Source organism: Psammomys obesus, unplaced genomic scaffold (assembly GCF_907164565.1).
Source record: "Psammomys obesus unplaced genomic scaffold, mPsaObe1.curated_primary_1811, whole genome shotgun sequence".
Classification (NCBI taxonomy): Eukaryota; Metazoa; Chordata; class Mammalia; order Rodentia; family Muridae; genus Psammomys; species Psammomys obesus.
The window spans coordinates 13899244-13924851 of NW_026596256.1; the positions used below are offsets into that span (position 1 = coordinate 13899244).

The 25608-nt window shown below is 41.6% G+C and overlaps 1 protein-coding gene across 1 annotated transcript in view; it reads left to right on the top strand.

The window, feature by feature from the left end:
* Lekr1 (leucine, glutamate and lysine rich 1) overlaps positions 1-25608 on the top strand; it is a 175612-nt gene that overhangs the window by 105726 nt on the left and 44278 nt on the right. Inside the window, exons 7-9 of the mRNA XM_055596834.1 lie at positions 16222-16303; positions 20185-20262; positions 22518-22721. Of these exons, the coding sequence (XP_055452809.1) occupies positions 16222-16303; positions 20185-20262; positions 22518-22721 (364 nt within the window). The remainder of the gene's footprint in view (positions 1-16221; positions 16304-20184; positions 20263-22517; positions 22722-25608) is intronic.

The following is a 25608-nucleotide window of genomic DNA, read 5'->3' on the forward strand; positions in this document are numbered from 1 at the left end:
ATAAATAAATAAATAAATAAATAAATAAATAAATAAATAAATAAATAAATAAGGAGTGCAAGCAAAAGGATGTCTACACTGGTCCCCGGTTGGCAAGCAGTGGCATAGGTTTGTGTTTTCAAACAGAAATGCAGTTCTGAAACTTCTCAACAGTTGCCATGTCCAACTCGAAAACAAAGGAAGTTATTGAAAGAAATGTTTAGGTACTCAGAATCTCTGAAAAGGTTGAAGAAACAAGCTTAGAAAGTAGCTAGGAATCTGATAGCTCTCAGCTAAAATCACACCACGGATATGCTTAGTGGGTATATAGTGACTGCACCTCCTGCCCTCTGACAGTGGAGCCCTTTGACCTGCCAATGCTTTCCGGTCCTGCAGGCCACTGGACCTGGAGTTGTGGAAGGAATTCTCTTGTTTCAGTGTTTTAGAACCAGTTGTTAACCGATCAGAAGTAGTTAGTCTAGAGATAAGGAGCTGTGTTTGGCACCCAGCCCCCCAGTAGATAGTCACGTCATACTGCTGCCTTGCTGCTGTACATGCACTGCAGGTGAGGTAGATGAGCAGATCCAGAAGTGGCGTCAGAGCGAAATTCTGCAATCAGTGTATGGGGATAACTTGACAAGTAACTGACAACACATGAAACCAACTTCAGAGGGCATGCAGAAATAGGAAAGCTCCATAGAGGAGAGACAAAGGTATGTCTGCTGTCAGGCCAAGGCAGTGCTTGAAAGACCACAAAAGACAAGCTAACGTTCAGCTCCAAAACCAGCGATTCTGAATTCAAACACTCCTCCAAATTTAAAAGCAGCAGGCTGGAAATAGCATTTATGTCGTATATGATATGCAAAAAAAAAAAAAAATTGAAAACCACACATGAAGGTTTAATTGAGTTGTGTACATCTAGGCTAAGAGGTGATTGATCACTGAAACAGATAAGCAAACCCAGAGGGTCAACTGGTTGCATTTAACACAGCTCTACATTTTAACTTAGTACACAAATTGAATAGTAAAGTTTTGTTGGTTCATATACATTAGTCCTACATTTGTTTAATCTATTTGTGATGAAGTAGTCTTGAGAATGTGTGCTTGGGACCAATTCAGAATAAAAAGAAACCTACCCGTCTGGCATGGTGGCACAAACCTATAATCCCAACAATCTGTGAGACAGAGGCAGGTGAATCTCTGAGTTTGAGGCTAGCCTGGTCTACAAGGTGAGTCCAGGACAGCTAAGACTATACCAAGAAACCCTGTCTTGGAAAAAAAGAAAAAAAAAGAAAAGGAAGGAAGGAAGGAAGGAAGGAAGGAAGGAAGGAAGGAAGGAAGGAAGGAAGGAAGGAAGGAAGGAGCCTATCCGTGTTGAATGATCAGGCATGGTGCACATTGTAATCCAGCATTTGGACGGGCAGAGGCAGGACAGTCAGGAGTTATCCCCTGTACATAGAAAATACATAGAAAATTTGAGGCTATCCTGACTACATTAACTCTTATTTTAGTGAGTGCCTGTGTCAACTGGGCCTGAACACCCTATGGTCACTTCTTGGCATTTTGGCCAGTTATGCATCTCTGTAATAGTCTCCATCTGTTGCAGAAAGGTGCTTTTTTTTTTTTTCTTTTAAATGAGGGATGAGGGCTACACTTTCATTGGTATAAGTATTTAGAAACAATTGAAAATTATCTTGGTTTAGAAAGTGGCAGTAGTGAGGTCTCCTTTGGGGCATATGGCTTCTCCAGCCACAGGTAATTGTTCACATTTATAGTACCAGACACAAATACTGTTGATCATGCCTTAAATCCAATCAGATAGTTGTTGACTATTGTCAGGATGAAAATGCCACGGTTGCTCTGGCTGGGCACATTGTTGTGGTCTGGTTTGTAGGCTCTGTAGCTGAAGGACCATCGATTGTTTTCCTCCCCTGGCAGCTTCCGACACCTTCTTGGAATGGAGTCTTCTGGGCCACTTTCAGCTCAGTGTGTCCACAGTGTGCATTGCCTTCAGCAATAGGGTTCTAACTGAAGTTCTGGGAGGCAAGTGAAGGCCATAGCAGTAGCCTGTATTGTCTGAGGAAGTCTCTCCTACCCAACATTTCTTTAGGCAGTCTCCTATGCCTGGTGCAGGGAATCTCGTTAAACAGTCTGTGGCTTTGGGGGAGAACTGTGGAGTAACTCTATGTATACACTGTGTGTGTGTTTGCACATGTATGTTTGTGTCTGTCAGAGAGATGTATATGTACTATAAAATAAAATAATGGTTACCTATGGCTTTTTCAAACATCCTTAGTGTTACTCTTGCCTTCTTCTACCTCTATATTACCCTGCCTTCCCATTCCCACCAAAAGCCTCCATTTACGCCCCTTAACTCTTACTTTCAGAATTCATTTTTACTACAGACTTTTCTCCACTTTAAACTGTAACTATCACTCTGTTGTTTCTTCTGCCTCGTCCTGTAGTTCCATGTTTCCCGCCAATGTGATATTAATTAGTGGCATCCTAGGCCAGGTGTAAGATGATGGCCCTGCCACCGTACATCATGCAGGCGGCTCTCTGACATGCCATCTGTCATTGCTGAGTATGTACGTGGGTTGGACTATGACCTGGTCAGCCCCTTCAGACTCTCATTTGTTTAGAGCCCTGATACTATTTCTTTGTTTCCAAGGTTAAACATTTATATTTGTGTTCACTTTTTTCTTTTAAAATGCCAGTGAACATTTTCAACTTTGGTTTAAGTATATCGTTTCTGTAATAATTACTTTTCTACATAAAAACCTTTTAACCTTATTTTCTTTCGCTTATTGTTTGAAATATACATGCCCAATATTTAAATGCATATATTAATTCTACTCTTTATAGTAGTAAGACTGATAATGGGCTGTTGGTGGTAACCTTAATCTTTATGCTAAAGTTTAGGGTTCTTTTTTCCAGAACAAAAATAATGTAAAATAAAAATTTGAAGACTAAAATTTTTAGCTTTCTTTTAAAAAAGATTTATTTACATGAGTTCTGTAATTTTATGTTTAGCGCACACTAATATTACTTCCAAAATGCACAATTTATCTCAATTGATTATAGTCCTCTCAGAGGTCATTGTGACCTACAAATCAGTCCACTTAAATGATTTTCCTTCTACCTGGTAGAATAAAGTGTCCTTTGCTTTTTGTCAGCAGTCACAAATACTGGAAGACACAGTTCAGATAAATCATCTCGGCATTGTTACTTCTCCTTGAATCTATTTAACAACTTTCAAATTTATCCAAAGTGAAAAACTTGGGAACTTTTTTCTTTTAGTAAGCTATTTGGTATAAGAAATAGCACAGCCTTTTTAATGATGTTATTTTGCATAAAATATTTGAACACCCTAATTAAATGTTTTAAAAATAGCATTATTGAGGTATAATTTACATATTTTCAGATTCACCCATTTTAGGTGTGCAATTGATTGATGTTAGGCTATGCACAGAATTATGTGGCCATTGCCATGGTATCATTTTAGAGCAGTGCTTCTCAACCTTCCTAATGCTGCCACCGTTTAGTACAGTTCTTCATGCTGTGCTGACCCCAACCATAAAATTACTTTTGTTGCTATTTCATAACTGTCATTTGCTACCGCTATGAATTGTACTGTAAGTATCTGTGTTTTCCAGTGATCCTAGGAGACCCCTGTACAACAATGGTTTGACCACAAGGGGTTGCGACTCACAGGTTGAGAATCTGTGTTTTAGAGCATTTCTATCACTTTCAAAAAGTTTTGAGGTTCCGGAGAGGTGGCTCAGTGTTTAAGAACACTGGTTCTGTAATAATTACTTTTCTACATTAAAACCTTTTAACCTTATTTTCTTTCGCTTATTGTTTGAAATATACATGCCCAATATTTAAATGCATATATTAATTCTACTCTTTATAGTAGTAAGACTGATAATGGGCTGTTGATGGTAACCTTAATCTTTATGCTAAAGTTTAGGGTTCTTTTTTCCAGAACAAAAAGGTCTCGCAGAAGACCTGGGTTCAATTTCCAGACCCCACGTGGTAACCCACAACCATCCATAACTCCAGTCAGGGAATCTGATGCTTTCTTCTGACCACCATGGTCACCAGGCATGCATGTGGTACACATATATTCAGGGAAGATGCTCATACACATAAAATAAAAAAAAAATATATATATATATATATATATATATGCATCTAAAAAGCTTTTTAGAAGAATTTTCAAGGACCATCACGATGACTCAGCAGGTACTCTGAGCACTGAAAGAAAGGTAGAGAAGCAGAACCAGATCGACAAAATGTCCACTTACCTCTGCATAAGTGTTATGACATACACATACTGTCCAGTACGCACGCACACACTTGAGACCGTGAGCGGCCACTCTTGTGCCCCTGCACCCGGCTCGCACTCCACTCTCTATTCACCTATTCTGGAGAGTTCTTAAAATAGAACCATGCACTGTGCGGTCTGTCTGTGCGCTAGCGCAGTGTTTGTGTGTCTCATCCATGCAGAAATACGTGTGAATACTGCGTTCTGTAATTCTCTAGTAAAGTGGGAAATTCAGCTGAGCGGGGTAGAGGACAACAAATGGACCAAATCCAGGGGTTAGCACCTGCTTCCTGTGCCTGCGTATTTCTGTTGCTGACCCTTTGTCCAAGCCATTTATTGTTTGACTTGACCGTACATCTGTAAATGGGAACCCGGTAGTTTTCATTACCTGTTACAAAGCAGTGGGAGAAGAAAGGGGCAGAGTGTAGTGCTAGGAGAACGGCAAAAGTGTACGCTACCAAAGCACGTTGAAGCAGCTGCTTCTGCTGTACCAGCACACCAGAGGCCGGATTTAGGATGAATGTGTCAGAATTTCCTTAGACAATATTTGAGTCACAAAATTATCAGTCGAGAGGCCAGCCTGCCCGGGTGGGCGGAAGACACCCAGAGGCCTGTCTGCCACCATGTGGCACATGTGGGCCGGTGGCACTGTGGAGGAGCAAGTCTATGGTGCAGAGATGGAGGAGAAAGAGAAGCAGAATGATTTGTACACTAGGAAGGAAGGTAGAACTGGAGATGCAAGGATGGTGAGGTCAGCCTGATGTGAGAAGCCCATGCTGCCACCTGAGGCCCTGGCCTCTGGTGTCACTGAGGGCCATGTCTGCTGCCGTGCAGCAACAGGGGTCCATGTCAATATCTGTGGCCCATGTTAACCACCCACGGGTATGCAGACTTCCCTTGATCTGGGCTGCTGCCTGGGGCCATGTTGATATTTGAGGGCTACACAATGCTGCACAGAGTCCTGGCCCCCGCCAGCTGTGCCACTCAGGAGAGCTGCCTGCCCCTCACCACCTACAGCACTTGGGAGATCAGGCCCACACCTCACCTGGGCAGCACATTAGGGCTGGCCGTAGTGATGGTGGCAGGCATGAGCTGGCCCTGTTCCTCATGGGGCAGTGCTAGAGAGCTGGCCCCACTTCTCTCCTGGGCAAAGCAGCAGAGACAGCAGGCTGACTCAGTTACCATGCAGGCCCAGATCCAGGACTTTGAGTTGCCCACACAAACATCTATCCTATCTATGAACTGCTAGAGCCCACGAAAGGGCAGAACCCAAGCTGCTGAATCTCCATGACACAGGGCAACAATAGGATATCTGAGAGGAGTCCTGGTGAGGATTCAGTATTGACGGTGTAGCAGAAGCCAGAGGCCCCAAACCAGACCAGTGATTCATTACATTGAACTTGCAGTGAATTTGCAGGTAAAACTGTGTGACATACTTGCAGCTTCCAGGGTGAGTGGGGTTTTTTTGTTTTGTTTTGTTTTTGTTGTTTGTTGTTTGTTTTTTTTTCTCTTTAGTGGGGAAGGTTGTAAGTGTAGAGAGTGGTTAAGGACAGATGGGGAGATGAGTGAGGTTGGGGTCCATGATGAGAAATTCACAAAGAATCAATGAAAAGCTAGAAAAGAAAAAAGCTTTCAGTCTTTATTTCTCTTATTCAAAGGGTCCATTTGTCTCTACAGATCTACCCTCTGGTCAGCTCTGGTTAGCTGAACAGTTGTCTGCCTGCTCTTGGGCTTTGTGACCGAAGCAGAGAGAGGCAGAGACTTAACCAGGAGTCATTTGCTGTGTAGAAAGCAAAGGCTTTGAGCAGAGCTGCACTTTCACCTTACCTGCAAGGTGTAATTTTTCTCAGTGCAAGTGCTGTGGTGACTTGGCCAGCCTTTTGGACACTGTACTTCTAGTAAAAGGAAAGGTAATTTTCCCCACTCCTTTGGGTTGCAGGTTAGGTAAGCACTCTTCCGCTGAGCCTCCCTAGCCTAGAGCCCTGACAAGCACTGGTTTTATACCAGAAAACTAAGGAAACTTAAAATCACTTAGTTGTCATAAATTCAGCATCTCTTTACAAAGTAGCTTCACACTGGAATACTATGCACTTCCTGCCTCTGTGACTCAAAGTAGGCAACCACCAACACACAGACACAAGGTTTCCCCGTTAGCTAGGGAAGTTGTAAGCCGCACAACTGGAGTAAAACTCTGGAGAATTCCTCCTCATAATGAGGCCGCCACTGAAATGTGGGGTCTGTCCAGTGGTTTCTGTAGAGACTGGTCTCTGGCATGATTTGCTCTCTTAGCAGATTGTTTATTTCCTTGCCTCTTGATTTGCTTCCAACACTGGACTTTCATGTGAGGGTGATGTCTACTCTGTGTGTGTTTCCAGTGTATGACCATCTGGATCATGAGGTATTTTTCACAAGCATCACGGATAGTCCTCAGGACAGATGTGGCTCCCCTTCCACACTCTTTTTCCCTCTCTTTAAATAGTCTCGACTCTGGCTTAGTCTCTAGTTAATTTTTCCCCTCAGCTTTTTTAGACCTCTCTCCCCATTCTTCTCCAGCACTGTTTCCCCTTCGAGGCCCAGATCATATCCCTCCTGCTCCCTCTGCCTTTTCTCTAGCGACATCATATCCTTCATTTCTTTCCCACTAACTAACTGCTGATACTGTTGTCTTAGTGTCATTTTCTGTTGGTGTGATAAAATACCCTGATGAAAGCAACTTATGAAATAAAGGTTTATTTTAGTTCCCAGTTCCAGGTCACAGCCCATTGTCACAGGGGAGTCACATAAGGAGCTTGGGAGAACTGGTGAGATTGCATTACAGTGAAGAGGAGAAAGGAGTGAATTAGCACACATGCATGCCTATGCAAGCTCCTTTCTCCACTCTCATACACCTCAAGACATTCCTACCCTCACCTAGGGAATGGTGAAACCCACAGTGGGCAGGGCTTCCCAGAAACACCGATGGATTGTGGGGTAAACAGGGTGGTTTAGTGTTAAGGCACTTTAATGTGATTGCTTTGTTTTCTATCACCAAAAGAAGCTATGCACACTGTTAGTGAAGAAATTAATGATTCAGATACAATTATGAGCATTTCGTGTGTATCCTTCTAGACATATATAACTATAAATAATGGTTTCTAACACCCACCATTTTCTCTACTATGCATCTTTCCATCTCAAAAATACTCGTAATATTTATTCTGTTTGTTTTCATTTTTATATTTTTATAGATTCATTTTATATGTGTATGAGTGTTTTGTCTGCTTGTGTGCCTGTACCATGTGGATATCAGATGCTCTGAAGGTCAGGAAAGGGCGTCAGATTGCCCTGGTGTTTGTGAGCTGCCACATGGATGCTTGGAACTGAATTAGAATTATCTGCAAGAGCAACAAGAGCTGGTAACTGATGAGCTATCTCTCCAGTCAACAAAGGTTTTATTTCATTCATTGGGCTGTCTTTTCACCCTGTTAGTTGTTTCCTCTGTTGTGGAAAGATTTTTTAATTCATGTAATCCATTTGTCAACTCTTGGAGATTATTTCCTGTACTATTGGAGTCCCAAAGTCCTTCCCTGGGTTCATAGCTAGTGTTTCCCTCCAGCAGGTCTTAAAGTCTTTGATCCGTTTTGACTCTTTCGTGCACAGTGAAAGTTAGGGATTTAATTTCACTCTTCTACACGTGGATATCTACTTTTTCCAGCACCATTTGCTGAAGATTTTCCCCTGAGGTATGTTGTCAGAGATTAGATGGTATAGATGGATGTGCCTTTGAGGGCTTATTTCTGGTGCCCTCATGTATTCCACTGTCCATTTGTGTGTTAGCTTCAGCATTATGTCTCTGCTTAGAATTGCTTTGGCTCTTTTCTTACCTGTTTCCCTACAAGTAGTTTCTGTGAACCATTCTTACTTCTGTTGTCTGGCTTTATTCTACTGTGATCTGATATGGTAGAAGGATTTCTTGTCATTTGTATTTTTTAGGACTTCCTTAATGGCCTATTGAGTCTTTTTTTTTTTTTCCCTGAGAAAGGGTTTCTCTGTGTAGCCCTAGCTGTCCTAGAACTCGCTTTGTGTAGGTAGCCTTGAACTCACAGAGATCTGCCTACCTCTGCCTCCCAAGTGCTGGCATTAAAGGCGTACACCACCACCGCCTGGCCCAAGAAGACTCCGTGGGGCACGGAGAAAAATGTGTGTTCTTATCTGCTAGGCGGAATATTCTGCAGCTCTCTAGTGATTAGCTCTGAAGTGCCTCTGCTGATTTTTACTTTGGAGGACTTATCTGAAGATGAGGATAGTGTATGTGACTCCCTCACTCTCTTTGTGTCTTGGACCATCTCATTCTTCATGTCTTTCATTGCTAGTTTTTTAAAAAATCAGAGCTCCTCTACATTTGGTGCATGGTTTTTATAATCACCACAGACACCTGTTAAGTTGTTCCCTTTATCAGTATGCGGTTGCCTGCTTCATCTCTTCCGACTCATTGTGATTTAGAATCTACTTTTTCAGGTATTAGAACAGCTATATCAAGTTGATGGAAGCTCCTGTTCGGTGGTTTTATTTCTGTCTTTTGACTTTTTCCCATTTATTCAAAGTAATTTTTTCTTATATAATATAATATATCCTGATTATGATTTCTTCTCTTTCTACTCCTCTGCCTTCTTCCCCACCTCCTCTCCCATCTAGGTCTACCCCTCTTCTCTCATTAGAAAACAACAACAATAATAAAATAACAAAAACTAACATGTCAGAATTAGACAAGACAAATGGAAGGAAAAGAGCCCATGAGAAGGCACAAGAAACAGGACCCACTCATTCACAAAAAACAGGAATCTCAAAAAAACACTAAACTGGAAGCCATACATATGCAAAGGACCTGGAGAGTAAAAAAAGAAGAAGAAAATATATATGTAAAATAAAATCAAAAAATAATAAGATAACATTAAAAAACAACAACAACAAAATAGGATCAGTCCTGACATGACATTATGAGACAAAGAACCTCCAAAGATGCCGCTGACTTTATTTTCTGTTGGCCACCTGCTGCTGGGCATGCCACCCACCTCTGAGTGTAGTTTGTTTCCCCAGTGTTTGATCTGTTGGAGGTAAACTAAACTTTCGTTTGTGTTCCTAGGTATTGGGAACTGACACTTAAGAATGGGGATGATCGCGGAGGGGTTGTCGAGGGGGTCCACAGGAAGGAAGAAAGCAGGTGTTCCCCCAGGATCAGCTTAGTCCCCTGAGAGTGGAGACTGAGGGGAGACCACAGCAGGTAGTCTGCCAAAGAGCTGGGAGTGAGACTGGGGATTGGATCTAAAGGAGGGTGAAAATCTGAGGCTCACCTACCTGCTTCGCGGGCTTGCTTGCTTCTCTCTTGGGTGTGGCTGGTAGGTTTCCAGTGAAAGCCGGATGAAGTCGGGGGGGGGGGGGGGCAGGATAGCCGGATGAGTTGGGAGGAAGATTGGAGGAGAAGATCTGCCGGATCCAGTAGAGATGGCAGTGGAGAGTAGGCGGAGGCTGGTGGTCTGCCACAGGAATGGGGTGAGGCTGAGGGACTGGATTTGTAGAAGGAGCAGAGAGATAAAAGAGTTGCAGTTAGGTGCTGGCTTCCACGGGAAATGGGAGCAGGGGAGAAGGGAGGCTGCAGCAGGTGGTTGGTCAGCCACAAAGCTGGGTCTAAGACTGGGAGGTAGGTTGACTTGGAGGAGCTGAGGGGAAGGAACTTCTGCAGTTGACAGACCTGCTTCCGTGGCTGGTGTGTTGTTCTTTGACTTTTTTTTCTTTTTTTTTTATTACCATCTATTACAGTTTATTCACTTTGTATCCCGGCTGTGGCCCCCTCCCTGGTCTCCTCCCAATCCCACCTTCCCTCCCTCTTCTCCTCCCATGCCCTTCCTAGTCCCCTGATAGGGGAGGACCTCCTCCCCGTCCATCTGACCCTAGCCTATCAGGTCTCATCATTGGCTGCATTGTCCTTCTCTGTGGCCTGGTAAGGCTGCTCCCCCCTCAGTGGAAGGTGATTAGAGAGCCAGCCACTGGGTTCATGTCAGAGACAGTTCCTGTTGCCATTACTAGGGACCCCACTTGGAGACTGAGCCTATGGGCTACATCTGAGCCCGGGTTTTAGGTCCTTTCCATGCATGGTCCTTGGTTGGGGTATTATTCTCTTCAGCACGCCCCAGGCCTCAGTCTTTATGGCTCCGGTGGTCTCCTTTTGGAGCTGTCTTTTTATCTCCCAATTCCATGCATTCCGCCCAAAGTTTGCCTATGAGTCAGCCTCTGCTTCTATACCTCAATTAGTAGTCTTTCAGAGGCCGTCTGTGGTAGGCTCCTGTCCTGTTCCCTGTCTTCTCCTGCTTCCGATGTCTGTCGCATTTGCTCTTCTGAATGAGGATTGAGCATCTTCCCTAGGGTCTTCCTTGTTGTTTAGCTTCTTTGGGACTATAGATTTTAGTATGTTTATCCTATATTGTATGGCCTTTCTGTGGCTGCCACTCTGTGGGCATAGAAGGCCCGTCCACTCAGCCTGCTCAGCCCTCTCAGCCCTCTCGGCCCTCTCAGCCCACTCAGTCCACTCAGCTCTCTCATACTTGCCCTTGTCGCCCGATGGACTGCTCCCAGCCGAGCCTGTCAGGAGTCTGCAGCGCTGCCTCTAGCTAAGCAGTGCACCGCTGCACGGCCATGCTGTCACTTGCCCAGGCAGCGCTGGAGACAGCTCCTTCCCAGCCGTTCACCCAGGGTACTAATGGAAACTGTCTCCACAGCCTGTGCTGCTTTTGAAGTCTGGGTGTCCAGGCCCTGGTCACATCTCAACAGCCTGGTCAGACTGTCTGTTCTTTACTGTTCTTTACCCTGCCTCTTCATTTTTGCCAAACAGAGTTGGCAAACAGAGTTATTTAAACCCAGGAAATTTGTGTAATTAAAAAAAAAAAAACATAAGAAGTATAATTTTTGTCATATATAAGGTACAGGTTATAAGTCATATATTAAATTCACAGTACAGATGCCTTCTAGCTTGAGTCTGAATACAAAAGAACAGCACTCAGTATCACCTCTCTTCAAACCAAAGCAAACATGCTCTTTTGGACCCTCCCACAACAGGTTTTCTCCTTATCCTTTGCTTCTTTTGTACCTTGGATACACAGACCAGAATTGACTAGTCTCCATGATACAGAAGATACTCATTTGTGACTCTGGACGAGCAAGGCCAGTCTCTAAACCAGTGGCTCTCAACCTGAGGGATATGATCCCCTTGAGGCCACATATCTGAAATCCTGCATATCAGATATTTACATTATGATTCATAATAGAAGCAAAATTACACGTGAGAAATAGCAACATAAATAATTTGTGTTGGGAGGAGTCATCACAACATGAGGAACTGTTGAGAAGTTCCGGAAGGTTGAGAACCACTGCTCTGAAAAGTATGTATGTAGCCATAAAAATTTCCAAACAGGCACACAAGAAAATGTAACAAATGTGTGTGACCCCATTACTTACTTGTATCTAACCAATGATAGCATGTTACCTTAGTTCCCCAGGAAACTGTTAAATCAGTAGACCTCCAGTTTTACTCTTTTTGTAAGAAGATGGTCACCAGTGACCCCACGCCTGTATGCAAGAACGAGGTCCTTAGGGAGGGAAGGGACGAACTCCCAAGCAGAACTAGAGGACCTGTGCTGGACTCCAGCTGGCACTTAGGTGACACTCAGGCTGCCTGTCTTTGTTCTCCTTCTGTGTAGGTTTAAAGTCACTGAAGACTGGGAGCTCTGTGCAGGGTGCCTGAAGCCATACAGCCTGGAGGAAGCAGAGCCAGGGTTTGCAGCCAGGCATGTGGCTTTAAAACTCATATGTAGCACTCCTGGACTGTCAAGGGTTAAATTGTGTTAGAAGCTTCAACATTAGTTTGAGTTTTCTTATCTCTAGCATTTAAAAAAAAATAGAGCCGTTGGAGTTTTTTATGTTTAAAATTCATTTATTGTGCAGAGATGAATAATTTCTGTTACTCAGAATGATCTGTTAGGTCATCTTAACCCTTTGAAATTGCAACTGTGCATGGCCATACCACCCTGAGCACGCCCTATCTCGTATCGTTTCAGAAACTGCAACTGTCAAATCAAACATAAGGAATTTAAAATTTTCTGCCCTGTGTCTCTGAATGCCTTTATGCCTACTTATTCTTCCATCTTGCTACTTGAATCTTGAGTGATATATTTTCCTCCAAATAGCACTTTGAACCAAAATTTAATATTGTGTGTGTTTTCTTTAGTAGGCATTTTTAAGATTGAAACTTCTTTTGACCCTCTGAGGTGTATTTACTGTTTTCTCTGATATTGTCTTGTGCCTATTATTATGCCTTCCAAGTGACTATTAATGCTTTATATCTTCCTATAAATTAGTTAGACATGAATACCTTTTGTATGTGCAGTTTCTCGAAGCCTTTCAGAATCACAGGACTCTTTGAAATGACTAATTACTGCAAATCTGGTTGCCTGTGTAACGCTATCCAGCAAGCAGCTGCTTCGTATGAAGAGCGGCTAAGAGCTCTTTTTGGTTTTGTTCATTTAAAATCATTTGCTTCGTATTTAATATCTGCAAAGAACGCAGCCACATCATAGTAGAATGTGCTGTTGTTAAGTTTTGGATTGTTTCCACGGGTTCCGCCTTACATCTGCATGGTGTTTAAAGCCAATGCTTCCTTTCTCTTTGTAGTCATTCAGGGCCTTTCGCCTCATAATCCAATGTCATGCTGAATGACAGAAAATTGAAGTTGAATTTATTTGGCTATAGAGAAGGACTGCACAGAACAATACACTTATTTAAGAACTCCTTGCCTCAGAAACTGAAGGAGCTGTTTTGCGCAGGTGGCTTAGAATCTCTGCTGCTTATCCTGACTGTGTGCCTTTATTTATTAAGGACAGGAACTGGGCATTCTGCTTCTGAAAACAAAGGACCCGCTAGTGTACCCAAACCCTAGCCTGTGGGATGCTTACACATCATTCAGAACCACCAGGGACACATCCTATTTTTTTGTTTTTTTTAATAACCCTTAGCACTTCCTGATTACAAAAAAAAAAAAGAAAGAAAGAAAAGCAGCCATGAAAATATATAAATCATCTCCCAATAACACACCGCGGAGCTTTTACATTGTGAGTTACTCATAATAAATTGTTTCCTCAGCGCTACATGGTGCCTTCTCTGCTTAAATAAAATGCCTTCTTCCTTGGCACTGCTTACATTTCTGCTTCTGTGTACTTCATGTGACATCCTTCAGTGGGTTCTTGTTTTTCAAGGTAAAACATGTATTTACTTTACCAGTATTGAGAGCTATTGTAAGACCCGTGGCCAACAGCCTTGAGGACAGTGTCTCCTCTGCTGGTTCTGCACTGTGTATTTTTCTGAAAATGAGAAGAGAAACATGTGGGTAAAGAGAATAACCCCCAAAGTACAACAGCTTTGTCATCATTCCTGCACAGGGTCATGGGCTATAGTTTGTTTTAGTTGGAACCTGAAATTCTGGAATCTGATGCCTCTCTCTATGCAGATGTGTGGCTCAGAATACTTTTTAATGTCACCAAAATGAGCTTGAATTAGCAGCTATTTTTAGCATATACTGTTGTCAGATAATTGAGAATTACATAAAATTCACATACCGAGTACAGTTCTTTGGGGATTTATTTTCTAATTCATCACTTTTAACTATAGCCACACTTAGAAATAATAACAAAATCCATCATGTGGGTTCAGATCCATGTTTCATCTAGTTCAAAATCTGTTCTAAAAAAAGCACCAAGGAGCATTCAACAAGAAAGCAAAATTGTTCTCTGTGTTGTTCATTCGATGAAATTAGTCACAAGGATACCACATTTGTCTTTATATCTTTCACCTGTAAAACAGAATTTCTCATTTTGTAAAGTGAATCCCTTTAAAAGTTCAGAGACTATAATTACTCTACAACAATGCTCACCACACTTCTTTGACAAAGTATTTCCTTGTGGCTTTGATGCTTCAGGAGCCAATGTGAGTGAGAAAGACTTGGGGATCGGGCAGGACTGTTTGAACACTGGATCACTCCACAGCTTGCTGAGTGAACGTACTTTCATCTTCACACATTCCACTTGCAAAAATCAAAATACCCACTTTCTTTTCCTGGTAACTATGACCACAAATGAACTGAGGCAGGGGAAAACACCATGCTCAGCTCTTGGACGTAGTGTGTCATCAGTGAACACCAGCTCCTTCCTCTTCATTCCTCAAACCTGCCAGCAGCGTGTCTGAAGCCTCCTGGAGCTTAATAACACAATGACATGGTACAGATCATTCAAAATATAGTTTCTGAGTTTTGAAAGGTTTTTCATATACATATATATATATATATATATATATGTACATATATAGTATTCATTAATAGGAAAATGTGTACCCTGAAAATATTAGTAAGTCTGTAATTCATCTGATATGAGAGGCCTTACCCTCAGCAGACTTAAACATCTTCAGAAAGTTTGATGGCTGGCTCATTGATTTCCTGATCGCAAGAATGGGACAATGCACTCAGAAAGGATCTCGGTTTTTTCCTTTTCATCTGAAAAATGAGACGATTAGAACCTGTCTGGGATTTTGAAGGGATAAAGTTAAATAATGCATGTGAGGAGGTGTTGGTCACAGAACACAAACATTTCATTTAGATAGGTGGTGAACTTTAAGAGCTCTATTTACAACATGGTGATTATTACTCAGTAATATTATTAAAAAATTTAAGAGTAAATTTAAAGTGTATGAGAATAGTATGTGTGTTAATGTTTGACTAATCCATTTTATAACATATACATGTTTCAAAATGTGATATATATAATAGACACAAAATTTTACATGCTCATTAAAATAATTAAAAATAATGTATCTGAAAGCACTGGGTATATAAAAAAACAAAGATTTTTATATTAAGTGCCTGGAAAATTGTTATGAGAACAGTTTAGAATGAATCTGTTTGTTGCTTTGAGAAACTAGCTCATTATATATATTATATATATTATATATAATATATATAATATTTTTATATATCTTTATATATTATATATATATAAAGATAAGCAAGGATGTTGAAGATTTACATAAAAGTTTGGTACATGTTTATGATTGCAAAAAGGAAGCCTCTTACTATTAAGATGCTTGACATTGCTAGAACATAAAAATTTGGTAATTCCTTGTTCTGAATGACATTTTCTGCATAAACTGGTTAGTTCATTTGTGTTGTCTCTCTTTATACCTTGGATGATCCTGGAGAGTTAACTGCTCTCAGACTGTGAGTGGAGTCGGGGCTCAGACCACAGCTCTCACAACAGCTTGCTCACAGGTTCCAAGCCAGGACTCTGCACACCTTCTGAAATAATCCTTTTCAAATACTCCCTAATTTTTCTAGCTGAAGACTATGTGAAAACCAATTGCCCCCAGTGTTCTCTTGCCTTTTAAAGTTATTAAAATACCTTTTAGATGCTACTCAGAGTTAATGAACTGTCAGCCATGAGCCCAGTACATAATTTGTCTATTTCATTTCTATCCAGAAGCCTCAGTTGCTTTGGGAACAAAAGAGGGAGCTCAGACAGCCAAACATTTTAACAAGTGAGTCACATGATCAGAAATGTGTGGAGTGTGCCACCAACACAAATTTCCTCTGAAAACAGTAGAAAGGTTAGCCTGTTAGGTGCTTACAAATTAGCCTGATGGTGAAAGGAGAAAGGGCAAAAACATGAGGTGTGTAGGCGGCTGTATGGACCACGGGCATGTTGCCTAGAATGATACAGGCAAAGCAGAAGAAACACCTGTGCTCTTCCTAGGAAGCTGAAGGGAAGCTTCAGAGGAGTTTGGTTTAGCTTATGAAAACGCCTAGACTCTGCTGTGCTAATGAAGATGCTGTCCCTTTTCAGATTTACAGTGTCAAATAGATGCACTTGAGTTGCGACTTCAGAAGACCTCAATGGAGCTGGACAACTGTAAAGAGACGCTCATGTAAGGTGCAGTGTTAAACTGCCGGAAGAGTGTAATGTGTGTAGAGTCTTGGCTTATTTGGGTCCTGCCAGTAGGCTGTTGTGAGAACTTCACTGTTTCTGTGATGAGATGGGCGCCGGAGGCAGGCGAACCTCTAGAAGCTGTAGCCAGCCTGGCGTATGTGAAGGCAAAATAACAGAGACCCTGTCATAAACGTGGTGCACCATGACACACACACACACACACACACACACACACACACACACACACGCATCATACAGAGAGACAGAAAGAGATGTAAGAGATATACACACATGAAAAGTACCCAGGGAAGTATTTGTTTTAAACATTAATTTATTTCAGGACTTTGAAAGACTGCTTTCTATGTATACATGGCATATCTATAATTAAAATGCTAAAATAAAATGCACATGATGTTTGAAATACAGTACACCATTTTCCTTCTTGATGTATAATCTGAGAGCTCTGGTTTCAGTTCCTGTACTCACAAAGTTCAACTTCATAAATATAAACATTTAGGGTGCTTAGCGACCAAATGTTTGTGTTGACTGTGGCTGTTCCTAAGAACAATGTGTTTAATCAAATATTGAACCACATAAAAAGGAACGAATTCCAGAACTGCCTAATCAAATTAGTGTATAGTTATTTGTAGCAAGTGCTTTGTTTTAGGAAAACAAGAAGTTAATAGTACAGTAAGGTCAGAGGTGCAGCTGCTGCACAGGATGCCGGGGTGAAGGAGTAAGAAAACAGGGAGTTCTCCGTGCCATCCCCCCAGGGGCGCGATGAGAAACATGAAAAAGAGGCAAGATGGCAACTGCAAAAAATAAAAAATCCCTGAGCACTCTGTCTGGAATATCAGGAGGACAGTGTCCGTGTGGAAGTCTTGTGGGGAAAGCAGGCTCAGACCACAGCTTCTGTGTGACATTTGCTTCTTTTGTTATTGTCATTGTTACTTTGTGCATGTGTGTGTGTGTGCGCGCGCCCTAGGCATGTGCATGCCATGGCACGTGTACTGACGTCAGAGACCAGCTTATTCAAGTCAATCAGTTCCATCCTTCCGTCATCCATGCCCCAGGACCGGAGCTCATGTCCTCAGTCTTGCAGACATGTGCCTCTACCTCTGAGCCATCTCACTGGCCCAGCACTTGCTCCCCGGAGCTCAGGAAGTGGTGAGGGAAGGAAGGTCTAGAGAGCTGCTCTTTCAGAGGGCCAGTTTGGTGGATTCCAGCACTCACAGTAAGCAGTTCAGAACACCCTGCAACTCCAGCTCCAGGGGGATCCAACTCCTCCAGCCTCTGTGGGCACCTGTACTCACCTGTGCACACACACTTTAAAATCCTAAAAAATAAAATTGAAAAGTGAAGAGGTGACAGCCCAGGAAAATTTAGCTTTTAGATAGAATCTTGGAAAAATAAGAAAGATGCCAAATGGAAGAGCAAGAATAAAGCTTATTGGTTGATAAACAAACTCAAATTTTTCCAGAGTATTTTTGTACGGAATCACTAATGTAAGCCGTGCTGTTTGGCAAAGTGTAGTCTTTATCATATCTGTAACCTGAGTACTGAGAAGTGATAGGAGTCAAGGCACAGTGCAGCTGAAGAGGAAGCGTGCGACCTCATGACAGTCCATCACACTAACTGCTTACAAGGAAATGGCTGTATGATTGCAGGAATTCTGTGCTATTGGATTACGGAAAGGCTGCTTCCCAGCCACAGGAGACCGACTTCAATGGAAAATCAGAGCAAGTAACCACTTTTAGAAAATGTGGGTTGTAAAAGAGCCACTTGAAACCATCCCTAGTGCTAGAGACCTTGCTGTAAGCATGTCTGTACTCTTCCATCTCTGCTCCACCTGCTTTCTGTTTCCTGCTTGGAACATGCTAGGTGGCAAAGAATGACCTTGAACTTCAGATCCTCCCACTTCCTTTTCCCAAATGCCAAGTGCTGGATCACAGGCATACACCACCATGCTCAGTTTTATGTGGTGTTGGGGACAGAGACCAGGGCTTCATGCATACTATGCAAATACTCTACAAGCAAAGTTATGTGTTCTAATTGATTTTTATTTCTCTCAGAAGGCTTTGGCTGCAGTCTCTGAAGTGAGGTAGTGACTGAGTTAGTCAATCCAGAGGCTCAGCAATATTACCGAGGGTTTTGACACTCCAGTATCTTAGTCAGTGTTGCTGGAAGAGACACTATGACCAAGGCAACTCTCATATAAAGAAAAACACTTAACAGGGGCTGGCTTACAGTTTAGAGGGTTAGTCCATTATCCTCAAGGCAGCATGCAGGCAGACAGGGTGCTGGAGGGCTAGCTGAGCGTTCTCCCCAAAGCCCACCCCCAGTGACACACTTCCTTCAACAAGGCCACGCCTTCCAGTGCCACTCCCTGTGAACCTATGAGGGCCATTTTCATTCAAACCACCACACTCCTGTCTCCTTCCTGTTGCCTTCAGCACTGGCTTCAACTAGATCAAGGTTGCTTGTGCCTAGAGAATGGCTGTATCTCTGAGTACTATTTGCAAATGAGGCTATCTAGTGGTAAAAGAATCTGTAGAAAAATTCCCCAAATCACCAAACACCCTTCTCACTTTCTGATTGTCTGGAGCCAATTACATCCTCTCTGTTAAATGAATTACTGGCAAGAGGAACTGGACTTTGAAAACAAGCTTAGGCCTTGTAGTAAGTATCTTGATGGATGATAACTGAGATTCTGAGACAAGGAAGAGAGCTGCAGTGACTGTCACAAGGGAAGCAGTGATGTTTGCTGAGTGGTGGGGCATTAATCAAGCTCTGAAAGTCAGTTTTGAAACTTTCTACAAATTCTATCTTTGTCATACTATCTGCATCATTAATGAAGAACTACACCAAAATAATGAAAGCTAAGAAGGCTGCAAATATAATTTTATAGCTAAGCCTAGAGGTGCAGGCCTATAACCCCTACTCCAGAGACTAAGGCAGGGTGAGCACAAGTTTAAGGCCTGCCTGAGCATTGTGTGATGCTATTTCTAGAGACATGAATAAATATCATCTCACTGCAGATAGGGAACTTACTACCGACCAAAGTACAGATACCATCAGAATCTAATTGGCGAAATAGTGAGTTTCTTGGAGTTACTTTTAGAAGCAGAAATGACTCAAAGAAACCTGCATCACCAAAAATCTACTGTAGCATGAGTGGCAATTCAGAAAAGCTGATAGATTTCTCAGTTGAAATTGCCTCTTCCCAAATGACCCGAGCTTGTGCCAAGTTAAGAACAAAACAAAACAAAACAAAAAACAACCTAATGGCAAGGGTGGTAACCAACCAAGCAAGTAACTTGGTTGATCTTGCACTACAGGTTTTCTCCAGGACAGCAGCTCATTTCAGTTATTTTATCTTCACCCTGGCTGTGTGGAATCTGCCCTGTGCACTTGCAACCAGCAGAGCCCATAATTGGAGCTACATCTCCTAAGCTGTGTCTTATTCAGGCTTAACCCTTCACTTCTCATCAGTTGAGGTTGCTGAAAGAGTAGCATTTTCTGCTGGAATTTTAATTCCGTTGCACGGTTCTGACTGAGACTGCCTCCAGGCTCAAATGATGTAAGAAATAGCCCGATTCTACAGTGTCTCTTCAGTCCAAGAGACGTTTTCCCTCTAGACTCTCCCCACTTTTGATCAGTCCCCAGGAGAGTAGGATGGACTCTTGCTTGTTCCTTTGAGGGGTTTGTTTGATAGTGTACCCCAAGAGTTTACCCTTCTTAATTAAGTACAACCCATGTGAAAGGCATTGATTTGGTTAAGTGTTTTCAAATAATAACAGTGTGGAGATTTTAAGATGTAGAAAAGCATTTTATTTTGAAATAACACATTTTAACTATTTAAAAATACTTTTTCCTTAGGAAAAGATCTAATGACGCTGAGAGCTGTCAAAGAGAACTTAGAAAACTGAAGTTTGAGTCCGTTATTTCTGAGTCAAGGTATATATTGAAAATTTTTAATAAACATTTTAATAACTAAACTTAAGCCATAATTTAAAGATACTCGTATTGAGAATATGTATGTCTGTTGTTTTCTTGCTTACGTATGTAATGCCTAACTTGGACTTCTAATATCGCACATTTGTTCCTTGTTTCTGTCTCTGCCTACATTGCCATTACTTTTTTCTTTGCTGTGACAAAAACAACTGACAAAAGTGACGTAAGGGAGGAAGAGTTTGTTTGGCTCACAGGTTAAGAAGGAACAGCGTCACTTCATGTGGCAGCGGGAACATGAGGAAACGGAGATAAATGCTGGCGCCCAGCTTGCCTCTCCCTTTTTTCAGCCCATGAGATAGTGTCACCCACATTCAGGGCAGTTCTTCTTTGTCTGTTATAACTCCCTCAGAGCAGTCTTATAGAAACCAGCAAAGTCGTATTTCCAGAAAGATTCTACGTCCTGCCAATCTGCCATTACGATGAACAGTTGCAGCGGTAGCTTGTCACCTTGACTACCCTGGCCCCTGAGTCTCTTTTTCATCTTGGAATGTGTATCTATAGTCGTTAAAAATCCCAACACTTTTCCAAAATCCAAAGCCTGAGATGTAAGGCAGCATCTTTACATGTCTTCTATAAAATAAGAAGCCAGTGTATATTAAACCAGGGGAGAAACAGAATTTTAGCCAAGTAAGGTCTGACCAAAGCAACTCAAAACCCATCAAGACAAACACCAACTCCTACAGTTCCACGATACACATCTGGACTTGCGATAGAATTATCTGAGCTCTAATGGCCTTCGACAGAACCTGTTCCTCCAAGTATGCCTCCTCAGATAGCCTTTCTCTTGGGCTTTCTCCTCACAGTGCCTGTAGCTTTGCTCAGCAGACACTCTATGATCCTGGCCTTTCCGATACCACGTGCTCACCATTGAAAATTAGGCTTCACCTTCACAGCTTTACCTAGAGCCTCTGGAGCTTCCTTGTGGGGAATCAAACTTTCCCACATTACCTAACCTCAGCAGCTTTCTGGACTACTCAGGGAGTTTGCTCCATAACTCCCTGAGAACCCTGTGTTTTACAGTCCCAGAAACCAGATACCAGGTAGATGGCACTGCCTAGTTCTGCTGCCAACATCCTGTTGTCACAGCACATCGGAAGCTGAGGAAATGCTTTCCAAAGCTATTGCGTTTAAACAGGGAATCCCTCAGGGGCCTTCTCGGGTCAGTCTCTTTTATGTGAATATTAATATTTTCACAAGTGAAGCTTTTGATGTGTGTGTGGGAGCTCCTTTCCCATTTCCCAATGAGTCAAGTTTGAGGCTTGTCTTGAATAGTCTGAATCTCTAAAGGTCTGAATCTGCTTTACTTGTCACACCCTGTCATTGTAGCCCTGAGTAGACCAGTGAGCAGTAACCATGACACAGCCTGAATGATGTCCTCAACACTCATCTTCCTCACCCAAATTAGTTCTTTGGTTTTGAATTCAGTCTCACTCAAGGTCTTGGCACAGGAGGGAAACCATGTTCTTTTGCAGAACATGACATGAATGGCCCAAAAGATTCCTTGAGATCTCATCATCTGGGTTCCTCTGTCTGCATTTCCCTCAGCATTCTGAGAATTTTGTTTTCTACTAGAATGGTCTGCTTACAGCAATCGCAGACTTCTCTTACCATAACTTCCAGACTCTTTCACATTCTTCCCACAAAGCAGTTCCCAAAGCCTAAGAACCACATAGTTCGTTTATCTCCTTTCTTACCAATTTTCTGTTACCTTTCTTATTTCATGAACACAGTACCTTTTTAAAAAATCAACTTAGGGTTTCAGGGATTTGTTTGGTTCATTTTAAAGAAGGATACAGCCCACTATGACAGGGAAGGCACAGTAGTGGAAGCGTGGGGCAACTATTATGTCATCCACAGTATGGATGGGAACCCAGATTCCTTTTTCTTTTTATTCATTCTGGACCCCACGCCCTGGAATGGTGTTGCCTATATTCAAAGTGAGTCTTCCTTCGCTCTCATAGATACATGCAGAACCCATGGTGGTTCTCAGTTCAGCCAAGCTGGCAATGAAGATTAGTTATCACAATGGGAAAAAAATTTAACATCATCAAACTATCCATGTTCTTAACATCTTTGTTTTTTTTATTAGGTATAGTTATGATGAAAGATCTATAGAATATAAGTATAGTATAATATAAATATAATTATAAAATCATAGTACCTAATGCATGCTTGTAATATTTTTTAACTCCTTTTAGACACAAAAGACTACTTAAAGAAAAGGAAGACTCTTTAATTACTTGTCAACAACTATATAAAACTTTACAGGAAGAGCTGAATACAAAAGAAAGACAAGAAGAAGATATAAAAAGAAGAATCAAGATCACAGAAAATGAATTAGAGATGACCAAAACTCTCCTGCATCAGACACAGGAAGAAATTTTAACACTGAAAAATGAAAGGTGCAGTCAACAGTAATTCCTTAAAAGTATTTTACCTTTAAATAAGTATTCGGTATATATTTAAAACATCAAAATGGATATTATAATAACAGTAAAGTCAGGACTTCAGACATGTTTCACATGTAAGTTCAGTGAACTTCATTACTTCACGTTGAAGTGGTCAGCTGAACCTCGGGGAGACTAAATTGCTATGCAGAGCCTCCCGGTTAGTCAAAGCATTGGTGGTGTTCAAGTTGCAACGCTCTCGGAATTCTACCCAACATTTGATCATTTTTGAATATTTGTAGCCTCACCTCAAAATTGGTAAATTCTGTTGATGATTACGATGATGATGATGATGAAGATGATGTTTTTTGAGAGAGGGTTTCTCTGTGTAGCATTGGCTGTCCTAGACTTGCTATGTAGACCAGGCTGGCCTCAAACTCACAGAGATCCGCCTGCCTCTGCCTCCCTGAGTGCTGGGATTACAGGTGTGCATCACCTTGCAAGCTGGTTATGTTTTTAACATAAAAATGTTTGTTTGCTTTTTTACCACTATTCCTTTTTATTACCTCCTCTTTACCTATTGTAGGTTCTGAAGTTTCCATAAAGGTGTTATCACTGAGACTTAAAGCATTCTGGCCCAGACTCTCAAGATACTTTTGTTCTGACCTTTGAACTAGCATTTTCTATAGTAACGTTACAACTCTGCTTTTTTTCTTGTTTTAATCTGCCTAGAATGCCTTCACTCATTCATCCTGAAAACCCTTTTTGTTCTATTTATATATCTAAGGTATAGCGTAACATTTGGTTTTTCCTGTTGTTGATTTTTAAAATAGGGTCACAGAGAGTGTTCCTTTTACATGTATTGATCTATTTATTATATTCTAGAATAATACAAGCCTTATAAGGTTGGAAATTTTTACTTTTTACCATTCTCTGCACACAGGAAGCTGATGATTGATTGGGTATTTGTTATTATATAATTTAAAATAAATTTTATTTATTGCTTTTTGAGGTGTGTGTGTGTGCCCGCGCATGTGTGTGTGCGTGTGTGTGTGTGTGTTGGCATACATGCCACAGTGTACATGTAGAGGTCAGAGGACAACTTTGTGGACTTGGTTCTCTCCTTCCACCTTTATGCAAGTCCCAGTGGTTGAATTCAGATTGTCAGGCCTTTCCCAACCACCTTGCTGGTCCTCTTCTATCATTTTTATCTCATTAAAAGTTTCTGTAAAACTTAACTTTGTGGGTATAATTTATACATCTTAATCTTTTGTTCTCCTTCATGATTGTAACTGTTTTCTGAGAATAAATCTGGGGTAGGGCTGCAGCAGTAGACGGCAGGCATAGTATAATTAGGTAATTGGGTTTGTTGCTCAGAACTCTTTCTCCCCGACACGGTGGTGGACTATGGGAGTCATTTGTTTGTATGGAGGCCAGCATGTCTTCACAGTTCCCTAAGAAACAAGGCTTGTGTCTGGTGCTTCATAGGTTGATTTTATTTCTACTTCTCTCTGATTAAGTAACAACTGTGGACCTAATGTCTCCCATATTTCTTCTTCACGTTGAGATGTTACTAAAAATGATTCTTGCAGCGATGTTGTCTTTGTACCTGTCTGACTCTTCATCAACCTCTTTTCTTCTTTATTTCATGATTATATAGTATCCCAGCAAATAGCATATTTAGAAGCTGCAGTCTAATAAGCAAAAACTTTAGAAAAGCCAGGCTTACTGAAGGAGCACCCACTGAAAGATTGAGCATGTAGAAACACAAAGGAACGTCTGTATGGACACAGAAACTTCAATATAACTATAATTCAGATATAAATGATAGTATATATTAGAAATATATTAGAAATACATACTGAGGGCCTTGGCACAACAATAACTTCAGAAATGTCCTCCCTGTCTCTATAATACAGGTTAATAACCAACGGCCATAGTGTTTGCCTATCATATAAAAACAGCTATGATTTTGTAGAGAATACACATAAGTACAATAAAAAGATACATTGTAATAAATAAAAACCTCAGAAGTCTTTGGAAAAGAATTCGGTCATCTGAACAATTCTTGTTACCTGGGATTTTTTCTTTTCCTTCTCCTTCCCTTCCTTCCTTCCTTGTCTTCCTCCCTTCCTCCATTCCTCCCTCCCTTCTTTCTTCCTTCCTTCCTTTCTTTTTTCCAAGACAGGCTTTGTTCTGGACTTGCTCCATAGACCAGGCTAGCCTTAGACTTCTGCCTGCTTTTGCTTCCCAGAGTGTTGGGATCACAGGTGTGCAGCTTCCTTCTTTTCAACGATGCTGCATTAGTGCAGATTATCTATGTACTCAGGTGAATGCTGTCTGCCATGGTGATCGCTGAGCTCCTCCTATCTTTTAAATGTTTCTGAAATTCTTCTCTGAGCATCATGATTTACATTATCACCAGAGTGGTGAACATCCTCCCTTTAGGAACAAATTAATAAAACTTAGAAGCAACAGTAAGTATTTAGACATGTTTAATATTAGATGAATTGAAAAGACACATAGCTGCCCATGGTGGTATATATCTGTAATCCCAGCATGGATGTGGCTGAGGCAGGAGGATCCCTGCAAGTTTGAAGCCAGGCCAGGCCAGCCAGGGTTATGTAATATGACCCAGCCTCAAACAAGGAATTCAGTGCTGAAGCACAGGCTCTGTGAGTTTTTAAGTTGAACAAACAGGTTGACATCCCAGCTTGACCACTGTCAAGCTTGGGTAACCCAACTGTTAGTCCATTTCCTTAGGTGCAAACTGGGCTATAATACCAGGTATCTTTCTGTAGATGCTAAAGCATATAGCACTATGCCTTGTAGGCTATAAACACTCTGAAATATTGCTTCTTCTTCTTCTTCTTCTTCTTCTTCTTCTTCTTCTTCTTCTTCT